The sequence below is a fragment of the Onychostruthus taczanowskii genome, unplaced genomic scaffold, assembly GCF_017590055.1.
Source record: "Onychostruthus taczanowskii isolate IOZ18803 unplaced genomic scaffold, ASM1759005v1 scaffold18, whole genome shotgun sequence".
Taxonomy (NCBI): domain Eukaryota; kingdom Metazoa; phylum Chordata; class Aves; order Passeriformes; family Passeridae; genus Onychostruthus; species Onychostruthus taczanowskii.
In genome coordinates, this window is record NW_024499017.1 from 12,869,567 (window position 1) to 12,882,928 (window position 13,362).

At 46.5% G+C, this 13,362-nt stretch overlaps 1 protein-coding gene across 6 annotated transcripts in view; it reads right to left on the minus strand.

Moving 5' to 3' along the window:
* GALNS (galactosamine (N-acetyl)-6-sulfatase) overlaps window positions 1-13,362 on the minus strand; it is a 50,535-nt gene that overhangs the window by 33,439 nt on the left and 3,734 nt on the right. For 4 of the 6 annotated variants that reach the window (XR_005952367.1, XR_005952368.1, XM_041400489.1 and 1 more), the window contains exons 3-10: window positions 12,789-12,863; window positions 11,707-11,809; window positions 9,429-9,572; window positions 8,503-8,569; window positions 8,273-8,400; window positions 7,426-7,565; window positions 6,154-6,257; window positions 76-212 (exon numbers count right to left, since the gene is read on the minus strand). Coding sequence is in view for 2 of the 6 variants with exons in the window: in XM_041400489.1 (XP_041256423.1) it covers window positions 76-212; window positions 6,154-6,257; window positions 7,426-7,565; window positions 8,273-8,400; window positions 8,503-8,569; window positions 9,429-9,572; window positions 11,707-11,809; window positions 12,789-12,863 (898 nt within the window). In the remaining 4 variants the exon portion in view is untranslated. Of the gene's footprint in view, window positions 1-75; window positions 213-6,153; window positions 6,258-7,425; window positions 7,566-8,272; window positions 8,401-8,502; window positions 8,570-9,428; window positions 9,573-9,767; window positions 9,963-11,706; window positions 11,810-12,788; window positions 12,864-13,362 lie in introns of all 6 variants that reach the window. The other 2 variants (XR_005952369.1, XR_005952370.1) reach the window with 2 other exon arrangements.

Here is a 13,362-nt window from a genome sequence, read left to right on the forward strand (position 1 = left end):
TGATAAAAAAGCAGCCCCAAATCTGGCATCCCTTCAGGCAGGAGCAGGGCTGGCAGCTCTGGGATAATCACTGACCTGTCAATTAGCTTGCCCTGCAGGATGACAGGTAAAAGGTCGATGCCATCAATCTGTCTGTCACTGGGAGGCTGCAGACCCGCCAGGGAGAGGCTGGTGCTGAACAGATCCATCACACTGCCCAGCTGATGGCTGACCTGCAACCCAAAAAATCAACAGAAGCACATTTGCAAACAGCCCTTCAGGAAAAATCTGTATGGAAACAGGTTCCCTCCAAAGCACCCTGAAAACCTCTCCCTTTACACTGCTGCAGTCACCAGTAAATTCCTCTGGAAACAATAAAGCAAAGGAAACAATCCCCATTTCTCCACTTCCAGGGAGAATTTGCATTTTGATTCTTTTTTTTTCCATTTTCCTCTCCCTCTCCTTACTCCTGTGTATCCCTTTTCCAGGAGTGTGCTGTTGCAGGGCTCAACTTAATTTAGCAAAATCCAGCTCATTTGTGGACTGAAAAATCAGCACTTACACCGAGGGAAAAAAAAGTCCTTGATTTGTTCCCTTCTCCAGGTCATCTCTGGAGTCCAGAATACCCTGAGAGAGTTCTCAGAAAGCACAGGGATAGATGGATAATAACAAAAAGAGCCTGATGACTTCATCTGCAAACCATTTCCAACAATTCAAGAACTGTAAAGTTGTGGTATTTTTAGTCCATATTTTAATAAGGGAGAAAAACATCTGGGTTTGGCTTCAATGGAGATGTGCAAAGATTTTTTTCCCCCTTTTTCCTTACTTGGAAGCCATACTCATCTCTATGCTCTTAATTATTTATATTTTAAAACCCTACAAAGTCTGTTCTGCCTGATTCTTTGTGAGTCTTTGCTCCCTCCCCGATGGTGGGAGTTGTTGCAGGGTGTTTAATTAGTCAGTGACACACTCAGTTAAAGCAGATGCTGCCAGATCAGGAGCACCAGGATGCACCAGCACAAGATGTGACAGGAAAAGAGCATTTGCAGCCACAGCACTTGTAGGGAAACAAGAAACCACTGGATACAGCCCCACAGCTGTGAGCACCACAGCACTTTCTGACTAAAATCCAAGTCCAATCCCAACAGAACAATGTTGGGACTATCAAAGACCTTTTACCTCTGATTCCTTCTACTCACAAACAGATCCCCAGCCTCTAAGCTGACACAAATTATTTAAATGCAACAAATGATGACACGATAAATTAATTTTTATGAGATGCTGGCTCAAAAATAAAGGGGGAAAAAAGGGATAGTAAACCTTGTATTAAGAGGCTGGGCTGAACAAAGTGAACACAAAGGAAGAATTAAGAAATTAAAAAGAAAAAGAACTGGAGAAAGCAACATGCAGGGGCCTAATTACGAGTTTAACATTACAATATCACATTACTTGATTACAGTCATTTCAATTTTTAATGGCTTTCATTCATCAGGAGGTGTTGGCAGGAACACATCTTATTAAAGCCGCATGCAAGAATCCTGCCACAATTCCTTGGGAGGAAACAAAGTGCAAAGCTTGAAGCACAAGAGGGAACCTGGCTGTGGAAAATCCTTGGGAAAGCAGCTGGATCAGCTGACCACAACCAACAGGTCCTGGGCCCCGGAGTTCAGGATTTATCCATGGCCACAGCCTGGGAAAGGTCCTGCTCAGCCTGGCTGTGGGGGCAGCCACAAAGGGAGATGTTTCCCAGACAAGCTGTGGTCGCCCCAGCTCTGGAAGTGCTCAAGGCTAGCTTGGATGGGGGTTTGGAGAACATTTATTCTTTATTTTAGTGCAGCCTTTTCCTCTCCTTAAAATGATTTTAATCATCCAGTCCCACTTCCCAGCTCCAGCAGGGCCATCCCAGAGCACAGGGCACAGGATGGTGTCCAGGCAGTTCAGGGATGTCCCCTGAGGGAGGCTCCACACCGCTCTGGGCACAGAGGAAAGCTCTGCCTCGTGTCCAGGTGGAACTCCCTGGGATCAGCCCCTGCCCATCCCTCCTGTGCCATGGCTGGGAGCAGAGCCTGGGCTGTCCTGTCCCCTCCCTGCACAGGGACATGGCTAAAGTCCCTCTGAGCCCTGTCCCGTCCCCTCCCTGCACAAGGACATGGCCGAGGTCCCTCTGAGCCCTGTCCCTGCACAAGGACATGGCCGAGGTCCCTCTGAGCCCTGTCCTGTCCCCTCCCTGCACAGGGACATGGCTGAGGTCCCTCTGAGCCCTGTCCCCAGGGCTGAAGCTGAGCCATGAGCAGCTCCCAGCCTCAGGAGCTCCTCCCCGGGCTCATTCCCACCTGCAGAGCTGCAGAAGGAGCAGCTCCAACCCCTCCTGCTGCCCCCACCCAGCCCAGGAGGCAGCCCCTGGCCGAGCCCTTTTGTAATCAGAGCTCTCACAATTTCTCCATCTAATCCAAAAATCACTTTTCCTGTTGTGGCTCCGTCCCAGCGCCTCAATCTTTTGATAAGAGGCAATTGCTGACCCCGGGCTCGTGCCTTTAATGTCACCTCATTTATCCAGAGCGTGGGGACAATCCTGGGGGGCCAGCACTCTCCCCTTGTCCTGGCCCTTATTAACCAGCAGCAGATGTAGATGACTCTCTTTAATCACCCAATTACGTTTCTGGTCTCAGACAACATTTTTGCCGTGAAGCAGAGAAAACTTCTTAAGGAAATTAAATGCCCATGCCACAGCCACTTGGATTTATCTGTGCTCTGCAGCACCACATTGAAGAAGGAAAAAGGGGGGAAAAAAAAAGGTTAATGTTTATATAAAACTTTGAAGTATTTTCAGAGAAAAAAATAAAAAAATTACCATTTTTCTCCTGTCAACAGGGCTCTTTCATTCTAGTTGCCTTTCCCTTTTATTTATTTCATTTTTTTTAAGAAAAGAAAAAGAAAAATCCAGAGAGGGCAACAGCCCAGAGAAAATAAATAATATATAAACGGAGGGAGATCAGATATTGCTGTATCAGTGAGGAACAGCCGGTATTACGCACGTAAGGACGGATTTTTTTCCCCCTCCTTCCCCCCCTTCTTTTTAATAAACTCTCAGTATCCACACAACGTCTTTAAGAAAATGAAATCCTTTTGCTGTGGGCCACGGCGCTGGAAGAAATAGTCCCCAGTGCTGTTATCAGTGCTTTCAAGCTTTAACTCTGAATCAAAGGCGACAATTAATAAAGTCGCCCCCGCCAGGAATGGAAAGGAGGAAAGCTAAATATTTGAAACTGGGTGAACAAATGTCAGGGTGTTTTTAAATAAAATCCTTTTACAGTTATCACAGCGAGCAGACCTGATATCCCTGTCTAATTCAATTTCAATTTGCGCCCCATGGGAGATAGGGAAGAAAAGGTTGCAATGCTGTCTTTGGGTTGATATGTTCTTTTCTCCTTCAGGAAGCAGGCACGAGAGAGGAAGGGGAGGAGGGTGAGGGGAGAGAGGAGGAGGATTCAAATACCAATAGAATATGATTTTTTTTTTTTCCAGTTGGATCCTTCCAGAAGGCAGATGTGATGTGGGGAATGTTGAAACGCTGATTTGTTGTGAATTCACCTGGAAAACGGAGCTGAGGAGGGAAGCGCAGCCAGGCTGTTTGTGTGGGAATAAATATTCCTGGTGGGGAGCAGAACTCACTGAGTGTTGATGCCAAGAGCAACACACACTCCTGAGGCATCTTTCCCCTCCAAAAACCTGCAAACCAGCCAACTGCACCAATTATCCCCAGCTCCACGGAGAGCCTGGCAGGTGCTCCCACCCTGTCCCTCACTCCTTACGTTTAGATCGAGCTGCTGCTGTATTCCAGCACAGCAATGTGCTCTTTAATAAAAACAACCCCCCCAGCCTTATGGATCAATAAAATTATTAATAAACTGCCAGGTGGAATCATGGAATGGTTTGGGTTGGAAGGGACCTGAGAGCTCATCCAGGGCCACCCCTGCCATGGCAGGGACACCTTCCACCATCCCAGGCTGCTCCAAGTCCTGTCCAGCCTGGCCTTGGGCACTGCCAGGGATCCAGGGGCAGCCACAGCTGCTCTGGGCACCTGGGCCAGGGCCTGCCCACCCTCACAGCCAGGAATTCCTTCCCAATATCCCCTCCATCCCTGCCCTCTGGCAGTGGAAGCCATTCCCCTTTGTCCTGGCACTATATGCCCATATAAAAAGTTAATATCCCATCTATCCCTGCCCTCTGGCAGTGGGAGGCCATTCCCCTTTGTCCTGGCACTATCTGCCCATATAAAAACTCCCTTTCCCTCTTTTTCCCAAGGCACTGCCAGGCTGCAGTGAGGTCTCCCTGGAGCATTCCCATCAGCAGACAGAGCTTTCCACACAATAACTGGATTTCACTGGCCAGAGACACAAACTCTCCTTTTCTGGCTGAAGTTGTTCCACCTGAAACAGCTCCTGGCCCTTGCCTTGCTCCTCACATGGAAAGGAACAACCAGTGCTCTGGGAGCAAACCCAGCACAGGAGGACTTGACCCTTCAGCTTTGTGCTGAAGTTCAGATCTCCCAAGCCTTTGCTTCCTTCAACTCTTGAAAAGTAGGAGCAAGGAGAGACTTTGAAACAGCTTTCCCACGTTTTACAGCTACTTGGAGTGCACAGGACTGGGGCTGAGCAGTTAAAACTCCTCCAGAGGATTGTGAAGCTACAGCAAGGTTCAGAAAAAAAAGCCAAAAATGTAGTGGTGGACACAAGTCTCTCACCTGTGGTCAGGGCTGCTGAGGGAGCAGTGCTGGAGCCTCGAAGGCAAGAACACAAGCAGAAAACACAGGTGAGTTTCTATCACAGTTCCTGAGCAGCAGATAAGGAGGATTTGAAGGTGAGCACGTGCTTAAGGCTGACACTGGCATGGTGGAGGAGGGATTTTGGGTGCATCCCAAAATCTGGGAGCTCCAGGCACAGCTCAGCTGCCCAGCCCACCCTGCACACACAGCTCTGCACAGCAATGCTTCTTCCCAGGAATTCAAGCAGCAGCTCCCAAAATCTACCTGGGAGAGGGGTCCCAGCCAGGCAGAAAAGAAGCAGGCACAAGGATTTCTCTCTCCTTCTGTTCTTAATTATCCTCAGAGTTACTACAATGGAAAGAATTTTTAAATTTGGGCATTTTCTCGTCCCCATTTATAATGCATGTTTACTTTTAGCACATTATTTAGTTTGGACCCAGCAAACAAAACACTCAGCTGCAGTTTCATGTTCTCCTTTGCTAGCCCAGGGCTGTTGTACTTGGCTTGCAAAGGCTTTATGGAAATGTTTAAATTTAAACAAAACGACTGTTTTCATTTCAAATTAGAAAAATAATAAACCATCCTTGGTAGGTTTGGTGAACTCTCGAAAAATAATGAAACCAAACCGCCCTCCTGCCCTCAGCTGCAGATCTGAGCTGCCTCATGGTCCCTCCTAAATGTAAATGATAAATTATCATTAGCCTGCCTCAATTAAACCACCCCAATGGAATGCAACTTCCACAAATGTTTTATTTATGACCGGTTTGCAGGCTGGAGCACGGTGCCCAGCTAATGAAGGATCACTTTCTGCAGGGCTCAGGGATGCTCACCAGGGGGAGGGGGCTGTGCTGTCCCTGGGATCTGCAGCAGGACTGATTGCATCCTTCTGTAATGAGAGCTGGGACAAGGGGGGCTGGCAGTGCCACTGGGGGGTTATTCTGAAGTCATCATATCTGCATTTGTGCACAGGCAGCACAGAGCAATCATGTGGTGTCTAAACCTCCCTGAGTGGAACTTTCATCAAGCACCAAAGTGAGAGATGTGAGGGTCAAACCACTCCGTACCTCAGGGCACGGAGAGTGTGGGGAACAAATTCCTGCTCTTTATACTCCAGTTTGTTCAAACACATGAGAAATATCAAGGTCCAAAAGAGCAGAGGGTTTAAAAAGAGCAGGAAGACAAGAGCAGAGCCTGGGTGCTCACAGCGAAGTTGAGCACAGACCCTCTACATGGAAATTTGCATTAAAATGGCACAGTTGTCTGGGGCAGCAGCAGCTCCTTATTCACACAAACACCGGGACTTGGGGCACGGTGAAAGTGTGAAGCAGAGACCCCCGAGCCCAGCAAGGAGCTCTCCACTCCCTGCAGCCCCCCCAGGCTGCTCAGAACTGCCCAAGGCACAGACTCACCCCTCCTGCAGGGACGTGGCCGGGCCACCAGGCGATGGCCGGCTCCCTCATGCCACCCTCGAAGGTGGTTTGTTTGCCACACAGGAAAGGCCCATTGCTTCCTCCTAGGGACAGAAAAGAAGCCTTAAACCCCACAAAACACCAGCATTTCAAGAGGACACTGTCCCCCAGGCTGGTTTGAAATGAATTCTCGTTTCTGCATGGATGCTTCTTCAAACGACACGGCCAGAGTTGGGTTTTTGTCATTATCTCCTTGTTGTGTTTGTTTGTGGGGTTTTTTTCAATATCCATTTGTGATGAAATTTTAGGAGTGTCTTTTCAGCACAAGGAGAAAGTGACAGTTAAACACACCTTGCTATCAACAACCAAATTAAAAACAAAACCCAAACAAACAGGAAATACCTCACTGGTGCTCTCCTTTCCTCTAAGGGTGTTAACTGCTGTCTGTAACCAAAGGAAATCTGACACTTTCAGGCAGAAATAGCATTTTTTCATAATTATTCAAAACTTTATAGTACCAGAACAATATCAGATGAAGGTGTAAGAGAGAGAAAAATAATCTTGCATTCCCTGAATGGTCACTCAGAAATGGCCAAGGCTTTGCAGGAATATCTGGAGTTTTAACCCAGCCCTGGAGCTCAGCTGGCCAAGGAACAATCAGGGAGCTCTCATAACTGATTCCAGGTCACACACAGTCAAAGCCAGTGGCTGAGCTGAAATCAGAACTCAGGTTACTCCCTGCTCTGTGGTTCAATAACCACAAGCCAAGCCTGGCTCCAAAGGGAAGAGAGCAGGTTCTAAAATCAATTTGCAGTGATTTGTTTCAGAGAAACCATCACTTAAACAAAAGAAAATTTGTTAGCTAACAAAAATCGTTTCTCTTCTTGATATTTTTCATGAGAGCGAAAGAATGAGGGACTCTTGAAGTCTCTCTAATTGCTCAGAAGGCTGAAATATGCATTTGGCAGATGGAGAGTAAACACCCTGCTAAGTTACTGAGCCTGGTTCTTAATAAATTACAGAATATTCCCTCCCTGACAGTGCAAATACACACAGGTAACAGCAACACTGGGGCAGGAAAAATTCCATTTGGCCAAGGACACCTCCTCCAACAGTGACCAGAACATAAATTATTCCAAACATAAATATTCTGTCTTTTGAGGCTTCTCCTACCTCACAACACAGACCCCACACACAGGGCTTTTTTTCTGCTCAGAGAGAGGGATTTAAGCCTAGATTTCCCAAGGCCAGGTTTGTTCAGCCGAGCCTCACCTTGCTTGGGAGCTGAAATGAGAGCAGCCCCGTTATCAGAGGTGAAAAACACAAAGGTGTTCTCACTGATGCCCAGCTGCTGGAGGTGCTTCAGGATTTTCCCAACGCTGTCGTCGATTTCCCGCACAGCGTCCCCATACCTGAGGCAAAAAGAGATGAAAAACACTCAAAGCAGCAAAAAAAAAGGGTCAGCACAATGTGTTCAGTGGATTTCATTTGTACCTGTGCTGCAGAAACCCTTCTCATGCATCAGGTTTTCTGCTGCCACTGCAAACTTTTGTGTCTCTGGCCTGCAGAGAGCAGCCCCCCATGGGTGTTGAGGGTCAGGGTTTGCTCAGGTGTGAGCTGCTCTTGGACAGAGGAATTCAGCCATAAAATTCACAAACAGAGGCAAACCCACCTTGCCACAGACTGGGAGGTAATAATATGGCTTTCCTTATGGTTAGAAACTCTTTGAAGCAACACTCCCAGTGTCTACAGAGCTCTTTGCCTCCTCCAAACTGCATTTTTAGGAGTGCTTTTCTATTTGCTGGTCCCATTTATAGGCTTTTAAAACAGGCACCGATCACACAAAAGCCTACTAAAAAATCATCTGTGCCACAGACAGCATTTCACTCCTCACACAACTGGCAAAGGAGCTTAGAGCCCCCCTCCTCCCCCTGGGGCCACGTGAGCTTCACTTCACATTAAAGCCAAATGATGAAAGAACAATCCAAGCAGATAATGCATTTCAGCACACACACACTTGAGGAGTGATCCATGCCTTGGATCCACCAGCCACTGCTCAGGTTGGCTGTTCCAGCTGCAGGAGGAATTCATTAAAACAACCCCAAAAAGCAGAACTTACAGCCCTCTCTGACTCGTGCCCAGGAACTGTTTGGAGGCATAGACAGGAGCGTGGGTAGCATCAATTGCCCAGTATAAAAAGAATGGCTGCTGGCTGGCCTGCTGCTTGCTAATAAAATCCAGAGCTTCCTGTAAACAACAATAAAATTAATTTATCCTCTGCCGTCAAAATTTCTCCAAAAAAAAAAGCAGAAAGTCATCTTGGCTTAGAAGCCAGCACTAAAATAGTACCTGCAGGTAGAGCTGAGTCAAGTTGGCTTCACCTGTCTTTAGATCAATTTTGAAGTCTTCATAGTATCTTAAGATAAAAGGAATCAGAGAGGGGAAAAATCAATCCTAAGGAATAAACATCAGGAAAAGGATTTTTTCCCTTTTATGGATTTTTCCCCTTTGTAAGGAGGTGACAAACAAGTCACAGTTAACACTCAGCAAACTCTCTTCAGACATTAAAAATATGTCACCATAATTGCTCTTATGGGAGAAAGTGGTGACACAGCTTGATGCAAATTAATGACTTCAAGTTTTGGACAAACCTGAGGGACTGGCCTTTTGCTGTAGGGGGCAAAATGCTTTAAAATCTCATGGTGATTCATAAAGAGCTGGTTGAAATGTGAATAAAATCTCAGAAGTAAACAACAACTTCCAGTGAGACAGAGAAATGCTGGAAGCAGAACTTGGGCTGCTTTGGAAACATTATTTTAGAGGGATCTTCAGCCAGCAGTAAAGAAGAGAAGGGCCTGGGGAAGTGCTCAGGGGAGGTACAGCAGTGAAATGGGACAACACCAGAGTGAAAAGTGAATGGACAAGAAGGGCCCAGGCTGCAGACTGGGAGCAGGGAATGGAGCTATGCAAACACACAAAATGTTATTCCAAACAGGAAGAGAAGGAACAAAGAGGTCTTTCAGTACAGAATGGGAGCAGCTTCCAAGAGTGGAAGCCTTTAGGGTGCCAGGGATGAGCAAACAGCTCTGGGAGGGCAGCTCCACATCCCTGCACCATGCACATGCCACTTGCAGGTTGGTCATGGTGTTGCACCTTTATTAACCACAGAACCAGGGGATCCCAGAATGGTCTGGCTTGGAAGGACCCCTAAAGCCCATGCAGTGTGTAAAGGCAGCAGGGAGAGCCCAGAGAAGCCAGGCCAGGAGCTGGGTTACCTGCCAACCATCTCCCAGTCCCTGTAGATGGGGATGTTGGGGCGCTCTGTGCTGTTGTAGGGCCCAAAGTGGCAGTTTGGGGACCCAAACCACTCATCAAAGCCGTGCTTCAGGGGGTGGAACTGGGGCCGGTGCCCCAGGTGCCTGCCAACAAAAACAGCAGGTCACAGTTAAAACTGCACTGCACAGAAGCCACACCTCAGCTCATCAGAACAGCATGCAAGAACACAGTCTCTGCCTCAGAAATCAAAACTCAAAGCATTTCAATCACATAAATGACTCCAGAGCAGTGTCTTGAGCTCTCTCACACTTGTTGCAAGCACAGCCATGCAGACTCACCCCAGTGCTCACTTATATTCCACTTTATTTACTCTCCAATCACTGTTTTCCATTTTTTCCTTCCACTGGTGTCTTCTCCCATGCTGTCTGATGATCAGCACTGATGGACTACACTCCCCCAAACCACTGCAGAGATGCACATAATGTTTCACTTAAGGATTCTGATCTATGACAAGTCCCTTTTATCCCACTGAGCTGTAAAAACACAAGGCAGAGCTCATGAAATGCACCATTCCATCCTCATCCCCTTTATAGAGCATTCATGCTGCCAAAATGGTACAAAAAGACCTGAATGGAAATGAAATGAGGTTTTTGTGTGCACATGTGGACATAAAACACATTTAGCTACTCCTGATGACAGCTCCTCTCTACTGTGCAGCTTGAAAATGCTCCATCATTAACTTCCAGATGAAGCTCCTTTCTAATCTCCAGGTTTTGTACTGCAAATTCCACATTTCCTACATTTATAGCACCTTGAAAACAGAGAATTCCCATGCTCTTGGTCTCTAAAGATGGATCTTGGTAGGTCAATGTTTATTTAACCACTCCATCTTCCCCTCACGAGCCTGGATCTGCCCCCTGTCCATTTTGTGCCATCCCCCTCTGCACTTTCTGAGCATAAAGGGCATAAAATGCATTCCCCAGAGCAAAATGATCCTTGGAGTTACTCTGAGCTGTTCCAAAGTGAGTTATTACAGAAATAATCCTCATTTCAGCTATGGTTACACCTTGGTGATGTAACTGCCACTGCAGGTCTGACCTGCAGGATTCCACCCTTTCCCCTTTTGTAGATGTGGGAACACAAAGTTACAACAGGGGAGATGGAAAAACATCTTAGTCTACAAAAGCCCTAAAAGAACTTACAGAGACATTAATCAGTGACTGAGATCCACAGCAGACTCTGAATCTCACAGCACAAAAAAAAATGAGATTTAATGAAACACAACAAATTCCACACCGGTCATGGAAAATACTTGACTTGCAAACTTATAATTAAACCAGGGAATTTACTGTCACAGGACACCCTGAAGAGATTTTAGAAGGGATGATGAAACAATAAGACAATTTTCTGCTGGCAAACCTCTGTGAGGCCAGGATGAGACTCCAGTTTTACCCTGCATTTCTTCACACCTTTCCAGGGAGCAGGTATCCCTCCCAGCCCTGTCCAGGAGAAGTTTTTGGATGCACAGTAATGCCCTGCACATTCCTACTTAGCCCTATTCCTGCTAATAGCTGCAGGTCCTTCCAGATTTGCCTTTTTTCCAAGGAATTGGCACCAATCTGCATTTGCCTTGTTTATTCCTTTTCCCTTGGTGTATGAATTTCCATTTATTAGCACTGAACTGCAGCTGATTGCACCCAGCCCACTGAGCTGATCCCTCAGGGCCACTCTCCTGCCTGGATTTGTGCTGATAAATAATTCACTATCTTAAGGTGCTTTGCTTTCTTCCCATTTCCAGCAGGTGAATCCAAGCACGATTCAAACTCACCCTTCTCTAACTTATTAATGAAACTGATAAAGAAACTCCTGTTACTTTCCACAGGAATTCAGTTCATTAATAAAAACCCAACATACAGCAAGGGTCAGAGATAAAAACCATGTAGGTGCTCAAGGCAAATTCCAACAGAACATCCTGGTGTTTTCTGATTAAATAAGTGGTGAGAGGTGTGGATAAAAGGCCAGAGTTGAGGAGGTTATAAATACAAATACACACATAAAACCTCATCAACTCTTTGTATGAAGACATGTGTAAGTACTTGCAATGGGAACACTCAGGAATTGATCCCAGCAGAGGGAAGATCCATCACACTTTCCAAAGCTGGACATTTGGCTTTCAAAACAGGGGTTTTTTTCCTGTAATTCTGGTTTTATTGCTGCTCCTTCCCAACACACACACACAGTGAAATCTCAAAGCAAGAGATCTCCAAATAAATTTACCATTTGCCAATGATCTTATTGGTGTAACCAGCTTTCTTCAGAAGCTCTGGAAGCAGTAATTCAGAATCTGGGATTCCTCCTACTATGTCCTGTGGTGTGTATGCTGTGGGAAACAAATCAAAAACACCTTTCTGACTCTCTAAAACCTTACAGCAAACAGCTCATGTACTGGATCAGAAATAGACTCGTTTGGAGTCCCAGCAGTGCCCTTCCTTGGAAGCCCTCCCATGGGATGGAGAGAATGAACTGATCCAGAGAGACCAAAGGGAGATTTCCACACACTTGTGCAGGAGGGCAAATAAAAGGGAGCTGCCACCCCCAGAGTGGAGGTGAGACCCTTGAGAGGGAGTTGTCATAGAAAATCAGGTGCTTCAGGGAAGGTCTTTATGCTGTAAATTTGCTTTGTGTTTTCTAAAATGGCAGCCTTTTCCTAACTCAAATAACCAACAAAGGTGCTCAGACTGCAAGGGCTGATCTGATTTATTACAGGTTGGACTTGATGGTCCCACAGGTCTTTTCCAACCTAATTCATTCTGTGATGCTGAAAGAAATGAAGAGTGTCCCTCAGCCCCTGAGGCTGCCAGGTGTGACTGTGCTCAGGGAGTCAACCCCAGGCTGCTGCTTCCTGCCCAGCCATGTCCCAGCACGTGGCATTTGTCACTCTGGGACCCAAATCAACCCAGGGATCTTCCCACCAGAGGCATGAGGGATGGAAACCTGCTCTAAAACTGCATGGAAATCTGCCTGCTGAATAAACCAGTCAGCAGCCAGCTCTCCCCTGTGGGTTTTACATCCCCACCTGATTTTCCTACACCAGACCCCAATTCCCCTGCCCAGAGGAAACATTTCTCAGCCAGCAGAAACAAATGGATCAAGCAGCCCGGTTTATCCTCTTAATTTGAGGAGGTTTCCTGCTTGATGAGGAGGAAGCAATAAAATTCACACTTATTACCAACACTTAACAAGGTTTGGTGGCACTCTGGAACATCCATGGGGAAGATCCCCTTTGTCCAAAGAGAAACTTCCTACAAGGCACAGAGGGAAATCAGGAGAGGAAGGGAGGGAGGGAATGAGGCTCCTACCGTTCCTGGCGTGTCCATTGGTGGTGTAAAAGCCATTCCTGACCGGGAGCCGGCCTGTCAGCAGTGCTGCCCTTGCTGCAAACAACACAAACATTTCTTTATAGCCATCCTCTGCTTAATATTCAGGTTATTGTAGGAGGATGAGGCCTGCACACTGACTGGAGTGTGTCAGTGTCCTCTTGTCGCAGCCAGCCACTAAATCACTCACACTCTCCCATGAGCCATGGAGAGAATCAGCTCTGATGCATCATTTGAGTTATTCCAGCTGAAATTTGGCCCCTTTATTAAATTAGCCACACTGTAGAGTCATTCCTTTGAATAGTCAATGGAGCAACCCTTACAGCTCAGTTATATGTGTATTTATTATGTATTTAAGAGGAAATCCTAGCAGAAACTGATTAGATGCTCAAGGCTAAGCTTTTGAGCTTGACTGAACAAAAATCATGAAATACAAAGAAAGAGCTGTCCAGCTTTGCCAATAAAAGTCAAGTCCTGACTGCAGGGAATATTTAAACAGATGTTTAACTTCAAGCATATGCAGTGCCACCACTGGCTTAGCAGGATTTCAGCATGT